This window comes from Amphiura filiformis, chromosome 6, assembly GCF_039555335.1.
Source record: "Amphiura filiformis chromosome 6, Afil_fr2py, whole genome shotgun sequence".
NCBI lineage: Eukaryota > Metazoa > Echinodermata > Ophiuroidea > Amphilepidida > Amphiuridae > Amphiura > Amphiura filiformis.
This window is the reverse complement of record NC_092633.1, coordinates 13,069,900-13,097,216: the sequence shown is the minus strand read 5'-3', so window position 1 is coordinate 13,097,216 and position 27,317 is coordinate 13,069,900. Positions and strand designations below refer to the sequence as shown.

The window sequence follows — 27,317 nt, the reverse complement described above, 5'->3', positions numbered from 1 at the left end:
GCTCTGAAGATGATTTTGCTTCACTGCGCAGTCACACCAGAAATGCTAGTGGTGATCAGTGGCAAGCAGATATATATCAATAACTTCACCGCTTGACCCAAGCAGCAGCATCGCTGGGAGTTGAATTTAAGTAAACTCAGAGCATACAAAATACGATTTTGGAGCGGTGCTGAGCTGCAACAGTGGCTTTCAGAGTCATGCCACTGCCACTCAGCAGTGTGCCGCTTCACTTGCAGACCAAGTGCAAGTGGCATGATGAAGTATGAAACCAGCATTACAACAAAGTAGATCGTCCCATCTTATCAAGCTGGCTGATCTTATCTCTTATTACTGCTTTAATCCTACATCCTTCAGTAACGATGCTGGCTTACATATAACAGGCCATGTCCACATTTTTCACTTCTCATTTTCCATTGATGTTTATTACTGCCAATAAAGAATAACTTTGTGATCAACACAAAAAGTCCAAATATAAACTATTCTCATCAATGTATTTACTTAATTTTCACCCTGTTCAACATCTACATAAATTATTAATTTCTTTGCATCACGATTTCCGTTTAAAAATAGAACCACTTGTAGTGCAAGTTTGTCCACTCAAAATCAGTAGAAATTATAATAATTTTGTGCAATGAATTCTTGAACTTCACATTCCGGCGAAATTCTTCAATGGCAATCGCCAACAGTGTTTTCTGTCTGTCATGAGTAGCAATTGTGGGGAAAGATTGTTTCCATTTGATCATCTTTGAGGTAAATATGTTACATCCACACCTATGGTAAGACTTCACTAATGATGCTAGCTTCTCTTCACTGTGCCTCTTTCCCATGGCAAGGTTCTGATAAAAACAGTATTTACTTCCACCAAATAGTGGACTAGCGACAAACTATGAGTTTTCCAAAACACAGCATGTATAAATCCATTCACTAGCATACTGGGAAACTGCTCATCTTGTGTAACTCTCTCTCACACAATGAAATCACACAGTGCCTATAAATAATATACTGGAGTTGTTGAAGTCACATATATATTCCGTCTTTGTTCTGTACAGTCCCATATGTCAAATGCGGGCAATGGTTGCAAAAAGTTTCTTCTTTGTTCACAAGAGGGCTGCTATTGTGTTGTACAGCTGCACAAGGACGACCATGTGAATAGGTAGACATGAGCGACGATCGCCGCTAGCTGGGTCAACAGTTAACCATGACAGGCTGTTGTACGTCTCTAGAACATACCTGGGGTGATAAAGAAAAAGGTGAGGTTAACATCACATCTATTTACCCACTTGACTGCATATTGTGAATCTTTAATTTACATTGACGGGGATGCTTAGCCTCACATATCAAGAAACTTGATAGTTAGCATATGTGCTTACTATCGAGCGCTTTTGAAAACATGAAATTGTACCATAATCTGGCGCTTTACCAACTGAGCTAATGGGGTTGAGACCATTTTGCAGGTTTACTTGTTTGTATATAACTATGTGTATCGATGATTTGCTCAAACCCCTTTACACTTTTGTGGATAGGGCTCTTCATGTTTGCATGTTTTAAAAGTGCTCGATAGTAAGCACATATGCTAACTATCAAGTTTTTACGGTATATCATAATACCATATGTTGCTCACCTGAGAGGATCAGTGGTAAGGTTGGAGTCCAACGGGTGGGTGTGTTTGGTTTGCAAGATTTCGTCCGATGTCTGCTGCACATTGTGAACATGTAATGCAGCCTGAAAATAAATATCAAAGGTGGAAACATTACTCGTATAAGCTATTGTGATGAAAAAGTACTACATATTGTTCTGGAAGTTAACCATTTGAACTGTAATAAGAATGCTCAATATCTGGCTTTATATGTCAAGAGACAATTTGTAACATTTTAAAATCAAAATGAAATTGTGATACCATGGTTGGACTAACCATAACTTGGCTAAAAATACATAATAGTGTTTTGTTTTTTACATATTTAAATGAAGAAGGAAAGGAAGCAATAGAATAGTTTCAGAGAAGGGAATGAGATGAGATGAGATAGCAAGAGGGTTAAAGGAAGGAAGGTTTTATTTCAAACTCTAATGGTGACCTGCAGGTCAAATTGCTAGAATTGTACATTAAACACAACTAAACAAACACAATGCAATTTGCAGGCAGCAGCTTAATCAGCGCCAATATTGCAACATTGAAACAAACAACTATACAAACATCCAATCAACCCAACCCCATCCCCTAGTAGGCAATGGGGATAAAGTGCCTTGCCCAAGGACACAACACGTTGGCACGAGCGGGGCTCGAACTCGCAACCTATGGATTATGAGTCGGGCGCCTTATCTACTGGCCACACGTATGTGATAATAAGATGAAGCGAAAGGGAAGAAGAAAGGAGAGGAAGTGGAAAAGGCAAAGGGTGAAAGAGAAGAGAAGAGTGGGACAAGGATGTAGAGAAATTGTCCCAAATGAGAGAAAAAATAACAGACAGGTTAATAATAAATATGCAATTTGCAACTCCTCTAAAATACTTCTATGATCAGAATGTGAAAACTTGTCATCCACAGCATACAGATTATACTTATAATAGATTTTCCTATTGCACACATACCTTGAGGAAGACGGGACAAGAATGTTCAGCCTCAGGACAAGAAGACCAGAACCATTCCGGGAGAGGTCCAGTTTTGGCAGTGGATACAAAATAACCTAATGCTAATGGTTGCTGTAGGACGGCAGCTTCAATCTCACCATCTCCAAGGATGTTTGCAGGTTGTAACTGAGTAGATGCCTATGGAACAAAAGTAATTTAATTTCAGTTTACAGTTCTATGCTATGGACCTTTGCACAAATCCGTCATCGAGATTCTCCGAGGTTCTCCCAGCAATTCATGTTCAAACATTGCATTTTTGTTTTTGCACTTTTCTAGGAAAGGGCTAGAAGGGTTTTACAAGTGTACATGGTTATAACATATGACTATGAAAGGTGTACACATGCACAACACACACTTTGGGAGTAGCACCTTGTTTTGAGATGGCAGTGTAAAGGGTCAATAAGATTGGAAAATATTGAAAAGCTTCTGACATATCCGTATCAGATGAGTAATTGTTGAATTGGGCCGATTCCCTCTGCTCAAATGCATCTACCCACAATGTCAAAACTTGTTGCATTCACTCGGTCGGACATCCGGGAACATTGTCCCCTTCGTCCCCTTTGCACAAGCGCGCGCATAGCAACCAGCTCAAGAAATGGGAACAGCACATGAGCACACAGGTTTTACGAGGCTATTTCCCCTTTGTGACGTCAGCCCGACCAAGAGAATGGATTTCTTTTGTTAAAATGGACTTGGATTTCATATAAAGGCAATCTTCATGTAATAATTTGCATTGTAAATAATTCATAATATAAGAGGAACCCATCATGAACTCTACTTGGAATCATTATGAGCACTGAGCATGCATCTGAAAATTTATAGTATAAAACTAGCTCATGCACTTCCTTAAATCCAAACAAATCTATTAACTTTCATTACATTTGAATAGAATAGAATAGAATGAAAATTACATACCTCTGTAGTAGCTCTATTGGTCTCTGCAGCAGCAGTACGGGAAGTACTCGGTGAGCCATTAGGTGACTGGGGTGCACCAGGTGAACCGTTTGGTGTTGTCATTGCTGTGGGAGAAACTGGCAACCCTAGTAGATCACCCATGTCTTCAAAGCCAAAGCCTTCTGCTTCAGCAAATGTTGAAATCAGGTCATCAACATTGTCATTTGGAGCACCAAAATTGATGTCTAAGATTGGTTCAGCTGGTCCAGCCGATGCAACCTGATAATAAGTAGTAATATACATACAATAAATACACCTTACACATGCTTAAAACATTGGAAATTAATGAGTAACACTTTGGCCTGCAACAAGTCACTTTCAGCCTCATAAAGCAATTTTTACATGTTACCCTTTTAAAATTGTCATCCATGAGATCAGAACTTGTCCCCACAATGCTAATGCCCTTAAAGATTTTGATTAAAATCTGGTAATTTTGCAGACTCGATGCTTGATATGTTGTATTTTTTCCTTGGGTTTGATTTTTTTAAAGGCATTTATCTATATTAATGCTACTTACCTGTTTTGTAGCACTAGTTGGAAAGACCAGTATGTGGGTACATGTTGCATCATCTGGTGTATGCAGCTGACAACTTGGCTGGTCCCGCTGCGCATTTTTACTGCACTTATCTGCTGCAACGGAATCTGCAACACACAATCAAAACAAAACATTTATGTTAAATCCCGTACTTGGGAAAATATTGCAAGGCGCTAGAAAAAGTGACTTCACATACTATTGATGTATGCAAAAGGATGTATGCATGCTGCTGGTTAAAGATACAATACACCAAATAGCAAAATGGTATATTCCAGTTGACATCTGTACATCCCTATCGAAGACATGATCTTAATCTTTCACACATGGTATGTGTCTTTCAAATGGGGTTACCTGAATGGTTGGCTCCATTTGAAAAATCTACACCCCCTGTGTGAGCGATTAAGGTTATGTCTTCCACTAGGGGTGTATGGATTTCAACTGGAATAGCCCAATGGTAATTGGCTGCATCTCTCTAATGATTCAAACAACCATCTCGTTTTCATACTCTTTCTGAACTCTAAAGCTTACCTGCCATAATCCTTAAGCCTGGCTCTGGCTCAATGGACACTAAGCATGCACTCAAGATACACGGGAAATCGCTATTGGTCTGCACATTACACATACGACACATGTCCTTGAGAATTTTGGACTGGTTGTTAAGGGAACGCCGACTTAGTAGAATGGACCAATCGCGGAGCTCTCCTTGGCCTATGCGACCAAATCTACCTATCACCAGCCTCCATGGCACAGCTGTCTTGGAGATGACACCCATTATGAAATCCCAGACTTTGTTGAATGCTACGTGCCGAACAGAAACCTTTTTCCTTCTTTTCCTGTTGAGAAATAAATAGCAGACATTAGGACTTCATATTTCAACAATTTTGCATTGATGTGGCCGTGTAATATTCAAATATGGGCACTTCTAATGTGAAAGCATTGACAGTAAGCAGTGTACTCTAGAAAAAAAGAAAGAAACCAAATGACAAATTTAATTAACATGTACCCCTTTCCTTATTTTGCCCATTCCAATGTTGATATTGCCATTTTCCAGTACAACCAAACTCAGTGACACAAAAATAATGGTCTTACATACCTATTTGGAACATCTATATTGATGACTTGTGTTTCTAGAAATTCTCCTTTTGAGTCTGTGCATGAGACTAGCATCCACTTCTGGTCATGTGATAGACAGTAACTACAGAACAATTCTCCAGATTGCTTGCTAAGTTCACCAAATGATTCGCCAAGTTCTGTTTGCTTGTCTTTGAGTGATGCCAAGATGTAAGGTGGCGAGTACACCCTTGTGAAGGCTTCCCTCTGTAACAGGTAACACAATATGAAAGTCATATATTACACTGGCTTTTAAAAAACGAATGGCACTCTCTTGCTGATTGACACGAGTGCTCTGTTAATGCATGAATACGCAGAACTTTGTGTTCCCTTCGTGAGCGCTGCTCTGCGCCAACCAACGCTTTGACGCATAAACAGGCAATCCGATTACTGGCTTATGTTATGATTGTGAGACAACTGAATTAGCCAATCAGAACCACACTTTCGTGTTTGCAGTGTGTACGCTTACAAAATGTAAACAAGTGCCATTTTTCTCTGCCAGCAAGTGTGGAATATAACTGCGCTTTTATTACTGTAAGTAGTGGCCTAGTTAACACACAGCACTATAGGGTTTACTTATGTCACAATAGTTGTTGCTTAGGGTAAGTACCCCATTCTAATTATCCAATTGCCACATATCAATTACACTATAAACTTTACCAACTGACTTTACCTGCAGTTCTCATTAAGGATTTATACATCATCTTGTTTGCTCCCTATTCATTTTGTACCGTGTTATTTACTATAGATACATAAATATGAATAGTAACTCTTTTACCTCATATTCCCTCATCATTTTCTCCAGATCAGCTGCTGGACCAAAACTAGTGAGGCTTCTTCCCAACATGGACGGCCGTAGGTGCCGCCTACACTGCGAGAAAACTGAGAATGCTAATGTTTTCATCTGGCTAAGAAGACGCAAGGACATATCACTATTGGAAACCTGCAGCACTTGGTGGATAGGGATAATCTGTGGGCAAATAATAGCACAATAGCACACTTGTCAGTGGAATGTGCAATGTGCTTACATAACTCTGTTGACCAAATCATACCATTTTAGTTTTATCTTGTTTTAGGATTCCAGATTTTTTTCAAATTTCAGACAGAATTTAGCAGCATTTCCAAAATGAAAAATTTAGAACAAAGTTCAATTATAATTGTATACTTTAGTAAACAAATATCAAAGACAGTAATATACATGATATATAAAATGCGAATGCTGTTTTGAAGAATGATACATTTCTCTAACTCTTAAACATATTGCTTCATATAGCTATGTTTATATCCCATTTTACATTCAGTTTTATTTTGGGGGAAATTAATAACAATCTTCTTTGAGGTGTTTAAAAAATGACAATAGTTAGCAGACAATTTGAACATCCAAATTACATGTAATTGGGGGAAACCAACACCACACATTTTGTTGCGAGGTTTTATTATACAATTTAAGATTAACAAAGTATAGAAAAGTGCAAATTTTGAGCCTGGTGCTCTTCTAAAAATTATATAAATTTCATAAATCATTTGCAAGAATCCTTTCCAAAGTAACATTCTAACCCTGAACAATATTCTCCGAGATACATTATCATAACTGGTCATTTCATACCCAACTTCTAGCACCACTGCTGATTAACTTTATTCTAACATACCTGTAATACTATATTTCTTTGCAAGGTGTCGCCAAGTTGACTAAAGATTTCTGTGAAGCATCGAAGTAAGCCTACTGTTGTCACGGATGGGAACTCTTCAGTGTAATCTTCCCCATATGCAAATGGATCAACGATGTAGATCACTACTGCCGGTGGTTGTTCCAGATCTTTGGGATCAATGATGTCAGGAATACCAGAATCATTAACAGCATCTTTGCTCTCGGTGCCATCAGATTTCTCCTTTTGGGACCCTGCATGGAGATGAAACATTAACAACAGTAAATAATGTCCCACATTAGTAGTTATTGGGCAAAGCAGAGATATGGTATGGAAAATATATCATGCATGAAATGTCATGCCAGGTAAAGGCACCTTGTATTCCCATACCATATCGACGCTGAACCCAGTGACAAATTTATCATACCCTTAAATCGCTCTAGAAGAAAGAAAAAACACATCCGATATACATAATAAAACTGCTTGAAGGTACCTGAAAAAGTAAGGTTTTGAACAAATTATGGAAGCCCCTATTTCATGTAATGAGGTGCTCTATGTCGAGGTACACTTCAAATATGCGCTCATTTACCTATGAGACCATACAGGGTCAATAAGCATGTACTCTTAGATGTTTAGTGACCTAGTAAAATATCAGCTTGATTAGCAGTACCATTGATGTTTAGGTCGAATTACTTATTTTTTTATGATTTGATATTTAAAGAGTTTATTGATTGAATAAAGAGATGGTGATCTCCAGGACTTGTTTCACAAAAGGGACATGGCCAAGAAAGGGTAGCATAGCATGTCTAACATTAAACTGTGATTATATTTGATCCAATAGGTCAATGCCAGAAATAAGCAGCTTATACTAACATCACCTGCATAATGAAACAAGCACTCTTGCACACTTTAACTGTGAAACTTTAGTGTTTACAAACTTTTTTCCCATCCTTCTGACACTGACAACATTGGATTAAACAAGCCACATGAAAATAACCTGATACAATCATCATTGTGAATCTTACACCAACTTTTTCAAGCTTCATCTATGTAAGACCCACACTGACTGGTGTATGGTAAATTAGAATCTAACACAGCCAAACAGATCAAGGCTGTGATCATTTTGTGAAACTGGTCCCATATTTTTGGCATTCTTAAGATGCGATAACCGTACATGCTTTCGCACCTGAACCAACAGGCTGTGCGGGCGCTGGCATACTCATCGATGCCGATGGTCCAGAAGATCCACCATGATCAGAACTCCCATGTGATTGTCCGCTGATGTGACTTCCTTGCATGGAACTGCTGTGCATGGAACTACTCGATGAGTGGGAACTACCTGCGATTGTCGAGCCACTACTGGTTGTTGTAGAAGTGCCGCTACCTGATCTATCGTGTCTTGATATTGTAAAAAGACTACTATCGGGTGGGTGCATCATGAGCAGTGGTGCTGTGAAAGACAAAAACAAGCTAACTTGTTATACCTAAAATTTCAAAAATCTTGCATTTCTCTGCTTTACATGAAAGAAAAAGAAGAAGCTAAGTTGCTATACCTAATGTATCAAAACTTTGCATTTCTCTGTTTTATTTTTTAACACTAATACCACAAACATTCTGTCATGACGGCTTACCACCACCAACAACCATGTCTCACATCTTTTCATTCCCAATGTTTTTTATTGAGTACTTATTTATATCAACTCGGTTAAGATTCTATGTGCCAGCTGGTTGGTATATTTGAATCACCAGGCTCATCTACACATCTCTCTTGACACTAGTACTTACCAACATATGCCTTGCATACTTGCGCATAGAGCTTCAGTTTGGAGGCCTCGGGAAGCACACCTAAGCAGCAGATAAAAAAAATTAACATAAAATGAGTTTTATCAGGGGACAAATATGCTCAAAATAAGCTTCCCATGGTTTGTATTTTAAAATCGTAACTTTAATTTCTTTTTCCTTTTGAATGAGAATCAGTTTGTTGGTACACCCATTGAAGAATTCAGAATGAAACTGTGCACAAACAGCAAACAATTTGTTATCACATTGTGTGGAACTGGCTCCCAATGTTCTAAAACATCAGCCGACCTGAACTTGGAATGCTTACCTGAACAGGCTGAAGTTTAAGCATTTGAAAACCACATGCACCAAATGATAAATCATATCTGATCAAACTTAATTGTGATCAGTTCCCTACATTCAAAGTGCATCAGTTGGAACCAAACTATGACGGCAAATAATGAAGGACTACTGTAGTATGTAACATAAGTTCACATATTGCTTAATCATCACCATAGCACATTCAGGTTGTTCCTATGCTACCATTATATTATGATCTTACCTATTTCAGAGAACCAACCATCAACACTTTCTGTCGCCACTTTCTCAGCATATTTCTTGCCTATTCTAAAGATACCATCTCTCTGTGTTTTGGCAATGGGAGCATGCCTGCCGAGTTTGCATGTCTATTGAGATGAGAAACAAAGGAGTGGGGAATATTAACATCAAGAAAATAAAACAATACACAACTCATGGATCCAATGATAATTTAAAGAGCCAAAGCCAACAGGTGTAACATTTGCAAACTCAATTATTTGTCATTATTCCCTTCTTGGTGTTACATGTTTTGTGTTCAAGAACAAAAGTGCAACAATATTCATTTCTTTGAAACTTCAATCAACGTTGTCCATCAAAACTATCGTACTTCAGAGTTTCCAGAAGCATTCCCAATTTTACTTCAGATTTATTACTCCCTAATTTAGCTCCATGTACTATCTTACCCAGATTTAATTCTGAGGCTTCTTTATAAACAGTTTTGATGTTATTTCACAAAACAAAATTTGTTACAAAGCAAGCAATCTTGACACCTGTTATTAATTCCCTGGGTAGTTATTGAATTTACCTCATATACAGCGGTGAGTTCCTTGAAGAATGGCAGGGCACATTGTAAGACGTGGTCATTATCCGGTACCAAGGCAATATAAGCCACATCTCTTTGGGCACTATATGGCTCCAATAATAACTTCTCCTGAAATAGCAATAAGGATTAAATACATTATTGTCAAATGGGCTGTCAGTTGGCATGGTTAGTTTTGTGATAAGACTCTAGTAGTAGGGATGACCAATGAACCATCAACTTGATTAGAACACTCCCATAGACATGCAGGGAGCTCAACTGTGCACTACTTGCACAGACATTTCTAAATTGATCTCATTCTTTTATTTTTCAATATTTTTCTGTAAAAATTGGGGAAGTAAATGCCAATTATATTTTGTAACTATCTTGCAAATTACAGCAACATAACTTATTTCATTTTCCTGTAAGTGCGAATCAAAATTGGTCCATCACCACAGTGCGCTTAATTGCCAGTGGCTGAGTTCAGCACTGCTCAAGAATGGCACAAAATATTCATGTCAATAATTTCAGGTGAAAAACGTGGCCTACTGAGCTGAAATTTGGCAGAGTTGCTAGTAATACCTCTATCATACTCTCTGTACAAAGGTTAAAATATTGAACAAGTAGATCTCGAGTTAAAAATTAAATCACCAGCTTCCCTTTGGAATTTCCATATTCCTTTCGAATCATGCTAAGAAGACACCTTTCTGAACATAAATGTGAAGTTTCGTGCTCATTTGATGTATTTTTCACCTGATTTCAACCCTAAACATTTTCTTATATTTATACCATCTGCACTGACTTGCTGCTATACACGCACAGGAGCTGTACTTTTAAAATCGCGCCTAATCAATAATGAGTCTTTCACTCCATTGTTAAAGTATTGTGCTCCTGTAGCATATGGAGTGACCAGTCCCTGGAGTGTGATGGTTTTGTAGCACATGACAGTATTCATTCAAGCCTATCATGGTCAGTTATTAGCCACTTGCTGAATGGCTGGGCATTATCAGCTATCAAAGAGATACCTTATGCTGCTGCCAATCACAATAGAGGTTAAACATTTTGTTAAAACCCCAGAAGTGATATCAGGACAAAGCTGTGCATGTTGGTACTTGATTGTTTGGATTCCTATGTTGAAAATCCCTTGTAGTACATTAGTATTTTTCTTATGTGTAGTGTATATTGTTGTGGAAAAAAAGTTCACCTGGACTTTTGATTTTGTGCCACTTTGGCCATTATGGATGATTTTTGGCAAATGTTTTCTAAAAGCATGATTTCAGTGCCTCGGTTTGAAGAAATACTTAATGCTATTGACTAGTAAAGTGCCATTTCATAAGAAACCCTTTGATACTTTCACAATATGCTTGTTTCATGTTTGCATATATATTAAAATAAAGAAATATAAAAAGGTAAATATATGCTTATACCAATTTTGCTCACATTGCTATATTTAGACTTTGTCAATTTATTTCGTTCCAATGACCGGTCAGAATGGGAAACTTTGAAAATTCATAATTCGAAAAGTTTTTGACCGATTTTGACCATTTAACCACCAAAATACTTCTGTTGATGAGTTCTTTCCAGAAAACAATCTTTTGTAGCAATAGGGGCAACATGAAATTATGATGGTCATCCCTACTAGTAGTGACCAAACAAAATACAATGTTGTCAAGAATCCACACCATTTATTACTTTAATAAAACGACAATAAAAAGCTCACCCAGTAGTGTAGAGTGAATGGCGAAGACGACAACCAATCTTTGTCAAACCCAACCAATAACGGCGGGATGGGCAAAGGTTCTGGTGATTCTGAGGTCCCTTTGACTAAAATGTTGAAGAAGACCTGCCACGTAAGCGGCCCCTGGACTAGATAGGGCCGCTCCCATAACCTCATGGTGCGCTTTTGTATGGCATCCTGAAGTAATGGCTGGAGGGATGATAGTGTACGGACAATGTCCTGCGATGATAGCAAGCCTCTAGCTATACCTGCAATACATAAGGCAAACATAACAAATGAACCTTGAATTAATCAGTTGCATTGATGTATTTATAAGGTTCTAATTACTTAGTTCCAAAGGATTCAGAAGTATCCTTGTGATGTGGACACTGTTTGCTTCTTACAAGACCATAATTGGTATAAATACACTGCTGTTTGTATTACTCATGTTTGAAGGGAAAAATCAATACACATGGGGTACACAATATTTTACTTCATTGCTTTATCTTTATTAACCTCAATGACAAAATAGACATAGTCTCAACTGTCTTCACAACCAGTCAGTCTTTTGCTAGTTCCGTATGTTTGCCTGCCATCTTACCTGGAGTATAAGGCCAGCTATGAAGACATGAGCTCCTGAGCAGAGCATCATCAGGTAACTTGGTACCAACTCCCTCTGACATCAAGCGACCCTGTTCTAATGCTGTAAAGCACACAGCACACCCATCTGAAAAGCAAATATAATTATGTTATTATTTATGAAGTTTAAAAGCATATGCATTTTTGCTCTGCTTTATTGACTGAAATAGAAGAACATCAACACTTTCAGCATGCAAAGTCACTATGGTGCCTTTTGTCATGTGCAGTCAGGGATGTCACAGCTAATTTCATTATGCGCACATTGAAGTTGCGAGCTGTCACTCAAAATGCTATCATCGACACACCTATTTAAAGATGCTGCATAAATGCATGCACGAAATAGCTGTGTCTATGCATTGACTTCACCGACCGAACTACACAAAAGCCATAACACTAACTTTGAACAGGGTTGTAGCTTATAACAACAATAAAGTTTGAGTTCCAGGTGGCAATTTACAGTTTTATGCAAAATTTTACCAATATTGACACTTTGCGGATAAGTTCAGTAAAATACACATATCTGCTTCTGAGTGGCGGGCTCCAACATTGAAATTACCCTTTCAAGGCGGGCTCCATGTGAGTGATAGGCTCGATCTCCCACAGTAACTACAACCCGACTTTGAAGCAATTATGCCAATACACAAGAAGGTGCACATCCACAAACACACAACTACATGTAAACAGACAAACAACTCACCCCTCACTGACACATACACCCCACCCTAACAGACACCCCATATGTACATACCCCACATCAACACACATGGCTCAAATTGAGAGCATATGGACCAGGAGACACTTATTTCAAAGGAATCTCCTTGCCACTGAACCAGGAGACACTTTTGAGGAACAGGAGACCTTCCAAATCCCAAGTTTAAAGATGCCAATGTTACTTCCATGAGATAACATAATTAGAATATGAACAATATTATGTCAAATATCAACTCAGCTGGTCAATTGCCATGATTCCAGCGATGTGTGGGCCTATTAAAAATTTCACCTCCTGGTACATTTACTGCTTATTGTGTGCCAATTACCATAGGTTTGGGGACACACAGGGGTTTTATAAAAGTTTGTTCTTCATGTATTTTGCAGGCTTTATAATCAATATTCCCCACCATTTTTAACAGGTACTTGTGGAGTGAACATTAAAATCACCTGGTGCACTTTCTTAGTGAACTCCCAATGGTACCATCGCCCATTAAATACACACACACAAAACACATGCTACCTACGAATACACAAACACTTACCATCAATTTCTAGTTGACTACGAGCTAGCTGTCCTGAGTTGTTTAAATTTCTTCTAGCTATTGTATTTAACCTGCACAAAGTTGAATACGGTGTGTTGCACTGATCCTGGATTAATCTAAGCAGAGTATTGGAAGTTCTCTGTATTTCACTACCAGTGTCCTTAGACTGGGCGCCCTCTATTCTACCAAGGGTCGCCCTTCTAGCAATTTCACCGGCACAGTATGGATTGTCTCGGTGGTATGCCCACAAGGCAACATCCGTCGCCTGTCCGGTTATTTCAGATTCGTCCTCCACAAATAAACCGCTACCCACGGCGTATCTGCGATTCATAATTTCACTGAAACCACAACTACACGGTATGCCCAAATCCGGTGCATAGAGGGCTGCATCAGCCCCGTTGATGTCCATATTACAGGCACAAATGACACATGAGTCAAAGTTACGATCTTTGAACACATTGAGTAAAGAATCCGACAGTGCAAGGTTCACAAACAAACTGTGTGCTTCTGGGATGTTGTTCGATGGTGTCGGTGCCTCTAATGAGTTCAGATTCCTTGCGTAGGATGAGGTTTCTGAGGCAGGCGACTGGAGTTCTGGATTTGTGGCGCTTCTAGGCTCCTGACTACCAGGATACATTGCAGGGGATTGTATGGTACTGCTTGCAGCAGGTGGGGTCCGGCCAACGTGCTGACTATTAAGAAGATCCGTGTCCATACTGTGTAAGTTGTGTACAGTACTGAAATGAAAGGTTGCAAAAATAAAAAGTATTAATAACATGCAGCAAGAAATCATAATTATATCATATTTCTCAAAGTGCTATTGACAACATACATTATTTAAGTAGAAAATAATTATAAAATTTACATCATAATTAGAAAAAGAAGATATTTACCTTTCTTTGGTGGCTGGGAGAAAATCTAGCTTTGGTGAAAGAGGTAGCTGCAAAATGAACATGATAACATTTAAATTTGTAAACACTATGCAGGATATGAATGAATACCTGAGTGGAAGAAGGGCCCAACTCCATTTTACCAAATGAGTTTATCATATCTTAAAAGACCTGTACCGTTGCCATTGCAACATATATCATTTCAAATGTATGTTATAATGTATGTTCGTGTACCAGTACTCAAGGTCCCCTCAAGATAAAAACAGTTTGTCTCTTAAAACTTTTCCAAATAGTGTATTTTTTGTTAGTATCTCAAAAAAATGGTTGATGGAGTTGGGCCCTTCTTCCACTCAGGTATTCAAATGATAAGTATATTTTTCTCTTTATCATCAATAAACAAAAATTAAATGATATCTCTGTAAATAGTCAAAAAATCATTAAATGTTTTCATATTATCTTGGACACACATTTTCAGTGATGCAATGCTTGTGACACAAAAGTCATTATTTGTGATTGTCCTTTGAAACTGAATCAACAATTTGCAGTGATTTCTCAAAACTAGGTGCCATCAGCCTTAAAAACATAGAGCACCATAAACAAAGACAACACAAGTATTACTTTGATGGTAAACCAACTAAAAACAATGATGCAAACTGGCCCAATGGTACTTTCCATTGTTTAATTGTTTTAAGTGAAAAATGGAATGTGTTTTCAAACAAAAGAAATATGCACGAGCAAATTGGATGACCTATACAAATATGCAAAAAAATGTTTATGTGGCAAATCTCTTAAACTCTTGTGTAATATACTTTTATACAGCTGAGTATAATGGTTACAGAAGCACAAATCAAAAATAGATGTTGCATAACTTACCTGCCATGTTGCCTTATAGTTACACGCCTCAGTTATTCTTAGTGGGGGCAGCTTACTACTTGGCAGTGACTTGAGTGGTGCATACATGCTTGGCCCTACAATACGCTCCATTATTGGTACCTTGTATACAAAATTCCAATCCTGTAAAAGAAACAGAACAATGTTAAATACTTTTCAAAAAGAGTTTACTTTTTCCATAGCCTAGTTTTCAAGAGATGTTTATTTTTCCATTATTTGGGGAAAAATGTGTTTCAACAGGTACAATGGGGCTTTTTCTTTGCAAACTTCCAAATAAAGCCTTTTTCTTTCATACCCACTAAGAAGGAAATATATAAGTTTATATACCCCTGTATAATGAGTCTACCATAACATGTCATGCTTCAATATCCATAATGCCAATAATTATCAGTGAGCTTCAAGTTTAAAATTCAACATACAAAATATAATTATTATGAACAGGGATGTCAGTGGCCTGGAAGTGGCTTTGCAAGAAAAGCCTGAAAAAGCGTGCATATACCTCAAATTGGGCTGAAAATAATTAAACATTTGAAATCAGGCAATTGCCAGAAATTTGACATCCCTGTGTAAAATAGACATGGTACAATTTCCATTACACACCCTGTATTAGACCCAGCATATTATCTGCAACCCCTTACAATTTAATATGCAAGAATCAGAGGAACCTCATACCATATATGGTAATATTGACCTATATTAAGTGATAACAGACGGGGGACATGGGGATATCCCACTAGAACACATTCTCCCCTTCCCTATCCCATATTCTCCTTCACAATGGTACCCAAACTCCCACAACACAGTCTCCCATGGGCACAGTCCAATCCACCCATGTGCAACTACAAACATTTCCACAGGCTCTGTCCAGTTTAGATAATTAAACATAATTCCCAAAACCATTACTTTAAAAGTTACATATTACATCACTGAATGACGGATATTGAATGGTGTATCTGAGGATGGTACTATTTAGAGTAGCCTGTGTAGAGTATAGAGTGAATCACAGGAAACTAGCCAGTTAAGCTGTTAATTTCCTCCAGGCTGTATCGTAGCCTGTATGAGTGTCTTTATCTATCAAAGGTGAGCTCCCTCCGGTGAGCATGTCACAACATATAGAAATACAGCATACAATATAGGACTATATTTTCTCACATTAAATTATCATTTATTTCCTCTATGTCCGATCAAAAAGCAAAAGTGGTATATGGGAAAAATGACCAAACCTATACATTTTCGACAGGTTTTCTTGGTGCATTTTCAGTTGTTCGTTGTCGGATATAATGAAAGAGTAATGAAAGGCCCACAGAAATACCAGACGCTATATACACCCACACACCCCCACCACCCCATCCCTCCAACACACCCCCACACACACATACAAACAAAATAAAAATGAAAATCTAAATATCATGCAACCTTCAGATCTATATTGGGAACTGATACTTTTATTCAATGTAAAGAAGAAACTAAAAATACAACACTTCTAATTGGGAAATTTGATCCCTAGTTTAGGGGCATCACAACACTTCCCCAGTAAGAATCAACAGTGTTGAACCTTCCGACAGCCTAATCAATCCTGGCATGAAGCCCAACAGTAACACATAGCTGAAGGTCAATACAAGTGTGTGGTACAGATGCATACTTAAGGTGATGCATACATAGTGTAATGCATTTACAATGATTTCACTTGGGTATTAAGAAATAACAAGATTCATGCATCTTGAGATGGCAATCTTAATGAGATTCAACGCTGCAGTCTTAAGATAGACATCTCTCTTCTTGTAGTGTGACAAAATGATATGAAAACAAGTTGGTTCATTACACTTGTAGTCAAATGTTGAACATCATCAAATCCAGAATATGGCAGATTCTATTCACTTTCCTCATATATTTACTGCTAGATGCATATTAATGTTTACACAACATACTCCTACAGATATGCACACACAAAAACATTTTCAACAAAGGCCATCATGCTATTACATTTCACCTTAAAAGAATATTTATGGTGATACAGGAAACTAAGGATTATATCGGAAGGCCCAATAGGGAGATATGTACAGAAATGGAGCCATGCATGTGTGTGTGCATTTTACAGATCAATTCCTTGTCTAAAGAGAATATTTCCTTTCAGCAATGTGCATGTATTTATAGCCGAGCAGCACTTTTTGAACCGTATTTGGCAACAAGAAATTAACGTTTCCACTAAATCCTTTACTTTCCAAGAGCCTTTACTTCAAATATTTAGAACTAATATTTCACACAAAACTGAATTTAACAAAGTATTGAATTTAACCTTGATTACTATACACTTAAAATTGGTCTGATCTGGTCCATTTATATCAGCAGTTATGGCAAATAAAATTATGGTGCTGGTTGTTAAGAAAGTTAGTCTCTCTGCAATCACATATATTCTACACTTGTCATTGTTTATATTTGTACTTTTCAAACAAGCTATTAACAATTTGACTGGTATTGCTCAAAAGCAGGGACAACTACTCACTTCAATTGGTTCTGGTTTCGGACTCAACATGGATTCATCCACATCAATATCGGCAAGATCACCGGAGTTGTTATGTTCTGTCTGTCCCATCCCTTGAACTGAACCATGATTCATGTACTCTGGCTGGTTAACTGGTGATCCAAGTTGCTGTTCTAGAGACGGTGGGGTGGGGAACATCCGTGTCAGGTCAGGATTCTGGACCGGGCCTGGATAGAGAGGGAGGTAAACAAACAATAATGGTCAAAAAGTGTGAGAGTTTACACCCACAGGGTGATACTCCCCCCAATATTGGTTTGTCACATTTGGGGGCCAAAATAATGTTCCTCCAGCATTTATCAGCATAGTCCGAAACAAACAATAATTTGCGTCTTATGCATGAGCATGGCAAAGGTTTGCGCATGTGGCTCTTAGCAAGTGCTATCTGCATAACAAATTACATACAGAACGCAATGCAAGCAATCACTTTTAATCCAAGTTACCAGGCATGTAGGAGAATAATTGGGAGGTACACTATTTTGCTTCCATGAGTGATACACAAACTTGCCGGAGTCTATTATCTTTGGAATTAAATGTGTATTTATTACAGTAACATGTTTGAAATCATGTTATGCAACTTGAGAGCAGGACAATGATCAAATAACCATTTTTTTTGTAGTTGGATGGGTTGATTGATGAATGATGCTTATAATTCATCAGGGGTGTGAAATGGCTTAAAAAAAAAAGCGGAAAATTTACCAACCAGTGGGTTTCGAAAAAAAATCGGAAAATTTACCTACCAAACTACAGTACAAATTCGATGCTATTCCGCGCGTATTTCAAAAGCAAAAAAATTGAAGATTATAAGCTTCCATTTCATGGCCTAAATGTGAGTGTCGCTCGACAAAATTACATTTTATGGTAGCCATGATGTATCTTCTCTTAATTCCATATGCTTTTTATGAAATCCAATGTGAAACTTCCGATGGATGGTTTGGATTGTAAATCACATAATTTCGTATTTCCCCACAGCGCCATTTTTATAACATCATCCGATGGGCGCAGTTCCAGAACAAACGTATTACACAATGAGTATGGACGAGGAATCAAAGAATATCGCGATGATGTTATGACCTGCGTATCATGACCCGGATTCATGACCTTTCAAACATCGTTAATCTTATTTCCAGTCGTTTTATTGCAACACATAATGCTATCAGAAGTGCACCGACACTATTTTGATTTTTGATGTTTTAAAAAAGCTGAAATTGAAATCGGTCGGAAAAATGAAAAAAGCGGATTTCTGCTTTTTAGCGGAGATTTCACACCCCTGATTCATGCTCTCTTCAGGTCATACTAAACAATAATAGCCTCTTGCTTTGCATTCAACATCTTCATCAAGAAGCACTGGAGCACATCTCTGCACCTTTTAACTGCCTTAGTAATATATAGCTGAGCATACCTTGTAAATTGGTACTACTGTTTAGTGAAGCCCCAAAATGAGTCTTTGTAGGTTCAATATCAGTGTTGGGATCCGGTAGTTTACTTGTGATATCCTCAAACTCCACACCCTGAAAATAAAACAGAAATAAACAGCTTTTGAAGAAAGTAGTACATGTACAAATGTTTCAACTTAGTTGTAATGACAAATTTGAAGTAACTTCCACTGAAATATTTACTAGGTTTGTGCATTCTGTTGAATGTACATTGGAAACTAGACCTGAATAAGCTTAAATTTCACCTATTGTTGCAAAACTTCATTTCCCATTTTCTACTTGGAATTCCGTGAAATTTCTCAGTTTTCCATAAAACAAACAACTTCTGTCTCTACGATGTCAATAAATAGTATTGATCACATCACCATGACATAGTGGTTACTCTGTCGCATTGACCATCACATCAACAAAGCCATTATCGGCTATATTAAAGGACGTACAATTCTTTATTCAAAAGTATAAAAATAACACTTATTTAGCATTAGAATCTATTGAATTTTTCTTTTGTCTGCAGCTTCATGGTCGGATGAGAGAACAAATCAGCACCTGACAGAAAGCAATTTAAACTCTTTCTATCAATCAACATGAACTGGGGGATATTGGGTTCAATAACCACCACAGATCTATAACCAAATACCCTTCAACACATTACTATGCCATTCTTGAGGACCAAATACAAAGCTTTCTGCAGCTTTATTCTCACATCTTCCTACAGTTTACAGTAGTTTGTTAGAAGCACATTTTGGTAAAGATCACTTCGCATTTCAATAAGGTAATCTAGCGCCCTCCGCCATGCAAATGATACACTCACCATATCATCATCAGATGATGACTCAAAGAGGTTGTCCAGGTCGTTACCGGTGAGCACCAGATCCTTCTCCTGCGTCAGACTGGTACCTATACCGTCAAGCTTAGCCTTGGGTAATGAAGATAATGGACCTGTGCAAAAGACCAAACAAGAAACATTAAACACCATGATAAGCAAATGTTTATTAGCCTAGAAAATGAAGGACATAGGGCAGAGACTGGATGAGAATAACTTGTATGGAACAAAGACTTAATGACAGTAATTACAAGGGCCTTAATGTGCGACAAAACAACACAAACATTGAATGTCAGTATTACAAACTGTGCAAGAGACTACATCAGGAAGATGTGGTGTGTCATGATTACACCAACAGTGCCTGCACAACTTGAATTTTTACAAACAGTTTTTGACAACCCATTTTGTATCTTTTAAATATTGCAAGATTATCAATCTTTGCACAGCAAAGGGGGTACTAATATTATGGTTAACTCATATTACTTTCAAACATTTTAAAACTGTTCTACACACTTCATACTTTACATGCAAAAGTGACTTTGTCAGTTTCCAAAATAAATTGAAAATAAACTCAACATAAAAAAAAATGAAACAGCTTGTCACTATTTTACAAGTAGTGTCAATTATCATTTTAAAGGCAGTGTCATGGTTAAACTTGTATTTAACATAAGAGTTTCAAGGTAAGGTTGGCTTGATCCTAAGTCTCGCTCACCAACCATCAATTTCCTGCTCAATGCCAAAAATAGGCTTGCAAGCTAAGTTTTGATTACAACATCATATCATGCAACGGAGCATTATTGAGTAAATCAGTTTTTTGTACTAGTCAGACTCCTCCCGCACCCCCAAATATTAAACCTCAAGACTCACAATGACAAATATTTTAGTAATAAATTCAGTCAATAAGTTATTGGTGTTACCGTTTGCTGGATTTTGATATTTTTCAACAACTTTTATTTCAGTATAATATTCTCTGGGACATCTTAATTATTTGACCTAGATTTGCACAAGTTAACTAACAGGATAATATATCCCCTCACTTGGCATTAATAATCAACAAGTCTGTGCACTAAGTTTTCAACTTGTTTTCTTTGCCCTGAATTTGAATAAACCACAACTTGACAACTTTGTGTAGCTATGTTGTCGTTGTTTGGAGACAGGCTACATTAGCAGCCAATTACGCCTTCCTTCACCTATCCAACCGCCGTCAATAAGTCGCTGCGTATACTCAAGGGGGAATCACTCACAACAACATGGAAGTAGCTATGCGTCATAACAACCTTTGCTGCTAACAAAATCCCATAGACCAGCCTGTAACCTATACTGGGTGGTGGTATTGTGTCATACCCACTATGTAATATGGAGGTCCCATATTCTCTGTGTCACTTCCAAATCGTAAGGAATGTTACCAAATAATATCACACATGAATGATAAATTGTGAGTGAGTCTGATACTAAAGTTAAAAGATACGTTCCATCATACCACAATTTCTATTACATTGATTCCCAATGTGCCTCAAGCATGGCATAAACCACATACAGGATTTAGGCTAAACTCAAAATGTATGCAAAGCTTGTAACTATTGAAAAAATACATTCCGTTCTATTAGTTTATCCAATTTACAATTGCAACCAGTGTTCGAAATTTTGGTTGTCCGGTTGCCCGGGACAACTAAAAAAGTCGCCGGACAACCAAAAATACTGATTCGGTTGTCCGCCGGACAACCATAAATCTAGCCAAAAGTCACATTTGTAGGCCTCACGGACAACCAAAAACTTAGGCGGACAACCAGAAATTGTAATCTGGTTGTCCGTGGGACAACCATTTATTTTTCCTAAATTCGAACACTGATTGCAACCTATGCATTTACTGACAACAAGACTGCTCTAACACAAATCCCCCCCTACAAGGACTTGCTGCTTTAATTCTTTCAGACATCTTTATGACCAGTTCTGACAGAGTACTTTTATAACATAATATATTATGATCAATTATGTCTTGATTATGTCTATAAATAGAAAATCTTCAGTTTAACTAATAAAAATCTCATAGAATTCTGTAAAAGGGAAGTAATAGCTTGCATCCTAGGTATGTGTCACAGGACATGTTTCTTACAATTTCTTTATTGTAGAGACACCCTGCAAGATGCAAACCTTGCATATCATTTATCACTAAAATATTTGGCATGGTCCTTTCGCACTTTTTTTCCGACAACATTTGGTGTTGTTTACAGCACAAACATGGAAGTGGGGTTCTGATTGGTTAATTGTATCATTTCATCATCATGTTGGCAAACCATTCACCACACAAGCTGCGTAGCATCTTGTTACTCAGGCGTGACCTACATGTAATTCTTTTTATGCCATAACCAGGAAGCATGGTTGGGCAATGCGAAAGGACCTTGCCGAATAGTATAGCTATAAACTATATAGTTTATAATATCATATTAAATCATACCATCAGAATGTGATTGGTCAAGCTGCACGTAACTGTGTACTTCTTTTACACTTACATACATATGTACATATATAAATGTATGACACATAATTTGACAGTTTGAGGAACTTTGACTCAATGTTTAGTATTATGAGCTGGCTGCAGAAATAGCAACTGTAACAGCCAGCTGGACTGAGAGACTGGCTTACAGCCATATCTGTGAAATGTTATACTGTTGCAGCTAATAAACCTCGAGATGCTTCCCTGCTTTCACTTGAGTCGGTCTGGGGGATTTTGGATTTTCGGGTTGCCCCCAAGGGCGTTGTTTAGAAATAAGCCTTGACTAAAAGTAGTAACTCACTGAACAAAAAGATTCTCAAACAACAATTATATGGATAGAGTGGTAAAATAAAACCTAAACATTAGCTTGACTAGACTGACAACATTCAGCTAAATGAATATGATAAAGTAATTGCACCCCATTAACTTTCCAATGATTTCAGTATTGTGCAATAATTGACAGAGTAACACTTTGTCCCTAATAATATCACCATTAAAACACATGGCTCATCAGTCAAGCAGCCAGCTAGAAAGCCAGTCAGCTACTTCCACATTAACCAGTCAGGCACTGGAGAATACCACCATTCAGTCAGACAGGGTTTCATATTTAGCACAGTGAACGGAGCTCCTGTATTTAGCTTGCCAACTTGTATTAGTTTACTGTATGGGTGTATACAGCAAATGACTGCTGCATTGACATGACCCAAGTGTAACCTCTGATTCAACCATTACACAACCAGTAAGTAGTTTAGTACATGCTTGTCTTCAGTATGACATATGTTACATATCACAAGATCAAAAACACTTGATGAGAAAGAGCATAACAAAGAACCATCCAATTGTGCACATCATTAAAACAATATCATCCAAGCATACATGTCCCCATATCTATGACCTTACACGATTTACTTCAAACTCATTAACTTCAGAACTGTATAAAATGGGAGTTATACAAGCGTTGTCAAGCTGTAGTCGTCATCAGATAAAGTATATATAGCTATGTAAAGGAAACCAAGTCCTACATCATATCATGGACCTGCCAAATATTTTTACTTGGATGGCCAATGCCATCTGATCAGGAAAATCTGATGCCATAGTACTTTTGGCCAAGTGCAGTCAGTGTAAATTTCATTGAAGATAGTGTCAAATCCCGAGCAATTGGCTCACAGTGTTGGCTTCCACACTTGTCTTTCTAAAGATGTGGTTGCACAGTTAAGTTGACTATGGTTACAACCAAGACCATTATTAGCTTTAGTTGCAACCATCATAGCCGACTGTCCTCGGACAATTACCAGGAAATTTCTGGAATTCTCTTTCACCGCCATTTGTGATATGCAAAATCCCCTTAATGAAACTGCCTGCAAAAATGCACCCATTTCACACTAAATTACAGTAGCAACTGATGTGTAACAGGCCAAGATTCAACACAGAGGAGATGGCTGGTGATTTAGGATAATTGATGGGATCGCACTCTCAAACAAAATGTCAAAGGATCAGCATTTCTTTAATTTGATGCCAGATTTCCGCATCGGGAAGCCAGTAACTACCATAGGGAGCTGATTTCCTATCTGTATTTCCACTATAGAAATATACTTAAGCTTATTCTTTTCATTTTGAAAAATCCTTTTCTCATAAATTTGATCGAGCCTTATATTTTAGTTTTATGTACCTCCTATCTCTTTAGTACCATTTTCTACTTAACAGTCACTATGAAATTTTCTAACTTCCTCCCCCAGTGCACAATTAATATAAAATTGAGTAAATTTATTGTTACTAATATCACATGTGACAGGATAATCTGGTTTGTTGACCCATAGATTGTGGTACCAGGTGTTTTTACTATAATATTATCCTCAATTACAACACTGTTTAATTAACATGCGACTGTCTGGTTTTAAGGTGTTGTGATGTTTCAATGTACCACTAACCAGTATTGAAAAATATCAATGTTTTCCAACATTGACTTACCATGTTTTCAATCTATTAAGGGATCGGATAACAACGTTTGTAGTTGCACAGTATTTTTTGTGGGACATGAGAGTACATCAGACATATCAAATTGCATTCTGAATACGAGGAATGTCCTTCTGATATCACATAATTTTGATTTTTGAAATTTGCGATATAATACAAATTTTATGGCAAATTATTAAAAATTGATATTTTTTTAAATTATTGATATTTCACAGTCCTTCAAGCAAACTTTATAAATCTAATGATATCCAGACCTGCCAACCTACTAAGTCAGAAAGAGGGATATTAAGGCCGAAACCTTGAACATGTACACAAAGCAGGTACCGACAAATTCAAAGACTTGAGGTGTGCAATACTTTCAGAATTCAGGAAGGTTTTGCAGGTCTAAATTTATCAAGAGAATGCTATAGCAAAACTTTAAAGTGAAATTTGCATTATTTTCTGCTGTTTTTACATTTAAATTTGCCATCACTGAAATTTTCAGAAAGCAGGACTGTCCCTCATTCACTTTGGAAAACCCCAAATGAGGGACAGTCCCAAAATGAGGGACAGTTGAAAATGAGGGACAGTTGGCAGGTCAGGATATGTACTTAAAGTGTATGTAGCTGGGAGGAAAAGCTGTTTATCAATTGAAAATTATGACCTTTCGTATTGAAGATATACATTTTTCTCCTCAAAAGACATAAAATATTTGATCATGAATGATCCTAGCATTTAGCTCTAGGTCCAGGCACACTCCAAACCCGAAAAAATAAAAAACTTCTGACATTTTTTGAAAAATTGGGGGTGAGACTTTACTCAAAGGTGGGACTATACTTGCGTCAGTACAGTAATATACTACAACATCTTGCAATGATCTAATTCAGCACCTCGTAAACTAATTAGGTCACATACAGTGATTAAGTCTGCAGTTGGCCACAGGGATTGTTTCTGCATTTTCCTGTTAACAAGTGATATTTGACCTGTTTTTCTGCAGGATTTCAGGTCATGCTTCTGAAGATATATTATAGGCAACATAAACATTGATCTCTGCCTTACTGCGATATGATTCAGGAAGCTCACTTTGAATCAGTCAACTGAAAAGTTTTACATGCTTGAATTAACAACTTAGAACAATAAACATGTCAAGAACAATGTGACCAAATGACACAACCCAAACTGGTTCAATTGACAATACATTGTCCCAAAGTCACAAATCGAGAATTCATTTATGTGAACAAAATCACATCAGTTATTTACAATATTAGTATGGCAATAAAAGTGACATGGACAATAAACAGATACTGATCAAAATGCACTTCATCCAGGATTTGAACATATGATCTGGCTGATTACCTTTTGCAGTAACCACATAAATCACAAGGCCTTCAACTCTTTAAGAAACAAAATTGGTTATCCATCCATGTAAGCAACATCCCATACATAGTTTTTCAAACACTTAGTTTGTTGCAGTGCTTGGCCATTTCTGCCAACAAGTTGAACAATTCTGAATGCTCCAGCATGTACTTCTACTGATAATCCATTTAAAATCCACATTCCCCTGTGGAAGATTTTGGAAATATCTTCCACAGGGAGAGTATGAATTTCAAATGGAATTACCACATAACCAGCTCTATCTGAAACTCATCTCACTGTGGAAGATTCAAGTTGAATTCATACTCCCCCTGTAGAAGATATTTCCAAAATATACCACAGGGGTAGTGTGGATTACAGATGGAATAGCCCAATACTTCAGTGATCATAATTATTCCAGAGGGAAGATACTTTTCATTTGGAAGTCACAAGTATTCTAAATGATGATATTAAAAAGAACATTATTCTCCACTATATCATAAGAATAATACTGCAACTTTCAAATGAAACACCAACAGAAAATTCAAGTTCCTAAGAACAAAAACATTTCATTCCAATCTTACCATCATCACCATTCTGTGCGCCATTTTGTGAGTTATGCTCATGTTTCATCTTCTCCTCTTCCGATGCTCGTCTCTGTGCCTCTTCTTCCATTTTCTTCCTCTCTTGTAACTTCTTGCTGTTTCTTCTTGCAATCAGACCTTTTGGCGTCTTGCCCTTGACATCTTTGCCTTTCTTCATCATTGGGGCTTTACCATCTTTAGCATACTGCTGTAAGGAAATTATTGTAACAAGATTAAGCATCATATCAGCCAGACATTGTCCTTCACATTAAAAGGATCACATTTATAAATATAATTTGCATGTTATATCTACACAACTGATGCCAACATCATTTCTGTAACCCATTGCTACTGTAAGTGTGCATCCTTTAAGGTATTACACAATTCAGAGTTCCTCTCTTTCACACTTTTTGCAAATGTTACGTGTATTGCGTAAAGCCTGACTGGCTAATTGAATCATGTCAGAAAACATTAGGACCTCATTTGTTGAACAAGTCTTATTTCTGTCACTTTTTCATTGAAAAAAATAAACGGGGCATTTAATATGGCTGGGACACTTATTAGGAACAATACAGTCTATCGCATAGCCACAAAATTATCATTAAATGTACAATTTGGTTTTAATTCAGTGAAGGATTACAAATTAACAGTAAGACTCCAATTTGAATTGCACAAAGCATTTGTTCATAGCCACCATATCCATGGCATATTTTTTCTCATGATTATGCAAAGTCAACATACAACGTAAAAAAAAAAAGGTTTGGACTTTGAACTGTGGTTACACAAAGCCTTCAAATGATGAGGACCAGTCAGTCAGTCAAGCAAGGCCTAGTCTATTCAATAACACATGTTGACAATACTAGATAGATAGTATCACACATCGGGCCAGCCATTTCTTGTTATTTGTGTGATAAGCAAATAAAACAGCAGCAAATTAAACTGTACTTATTTATAGATAGCTAAATAAAAACATATAAAGA

The 27,317-nt window shown here is 37.4% G+C and overlaps 1 protein-coding gene across 1 annotated transcript in view; it reads right to left on the bottom strand.

The window, feature by feature from the left end:
* Positions 1 to 840: 840 nt before the first annotated feature.
* The window catches only part of LOC140154991 (mediator of RNA polymerase II transcription subunit 13-like), an 87,410-nt gene continuing 60,933 nt past the window's right edge, over positions 841 to 27,317 (bottom strand). Inside the window, 22 exon segments of the mRNA XM_072177659.1 lie at positions 841 to 1,230; positions 1,622 to 1,722; positions 2,586 to 2,762; positions 3,540 to 3,797; positions 4,096 to 4,220; positions 4,642 to 4,946; positions 5,207 to 5,430; positions 6,002 to 6,193; positions 6,873 to 7,123; positions 8,056 to 8,319; positions 8,655 to 8,714; positions 9,211 to 9,334; positions 9,772 to 9,897; positions 11,486 to 11,751; positions 12,084 to 12,209; positions 13,375 to 14,111; positions 14,268 to 14,314; positions 15,138 to 15,278; positions 17,659 to 17,864; positions 19,097 to 19,205; positions 19,942 to 20,069; positions 26,338 to 26,545. Coding sequence (XP_072033760.1) covers positions 1,098 to 1,230; positions 1,622 to 1,722; positions 2,586 to 2,762; positions 3,540 to 3,797; positions 4,096 to 4,220; positions 4,642 to 4,946; positions 5,207 to 5,430; positions 6,002 to 6,193; positions 6,873 to 7,123; positions 8,056 to 8,319; positions 8,655 to 8,714; positions 9,211 to 9,334; positions 9,772 to 9,897; positions 11,486 to 11,751; positions 12,084 to 12,209; positions 13,375 to 14,111; positions 14,268 to 14,314; positions 15,138 to 15,278; positions 17,659 to 17,864; positions 19,097 to 19,205; positions 19,942 to 20,069; positions 26,338 to 26,545 — 4,308 coding nt within the window. The 3' untranslated portion in view covers positions 841 to 1,097.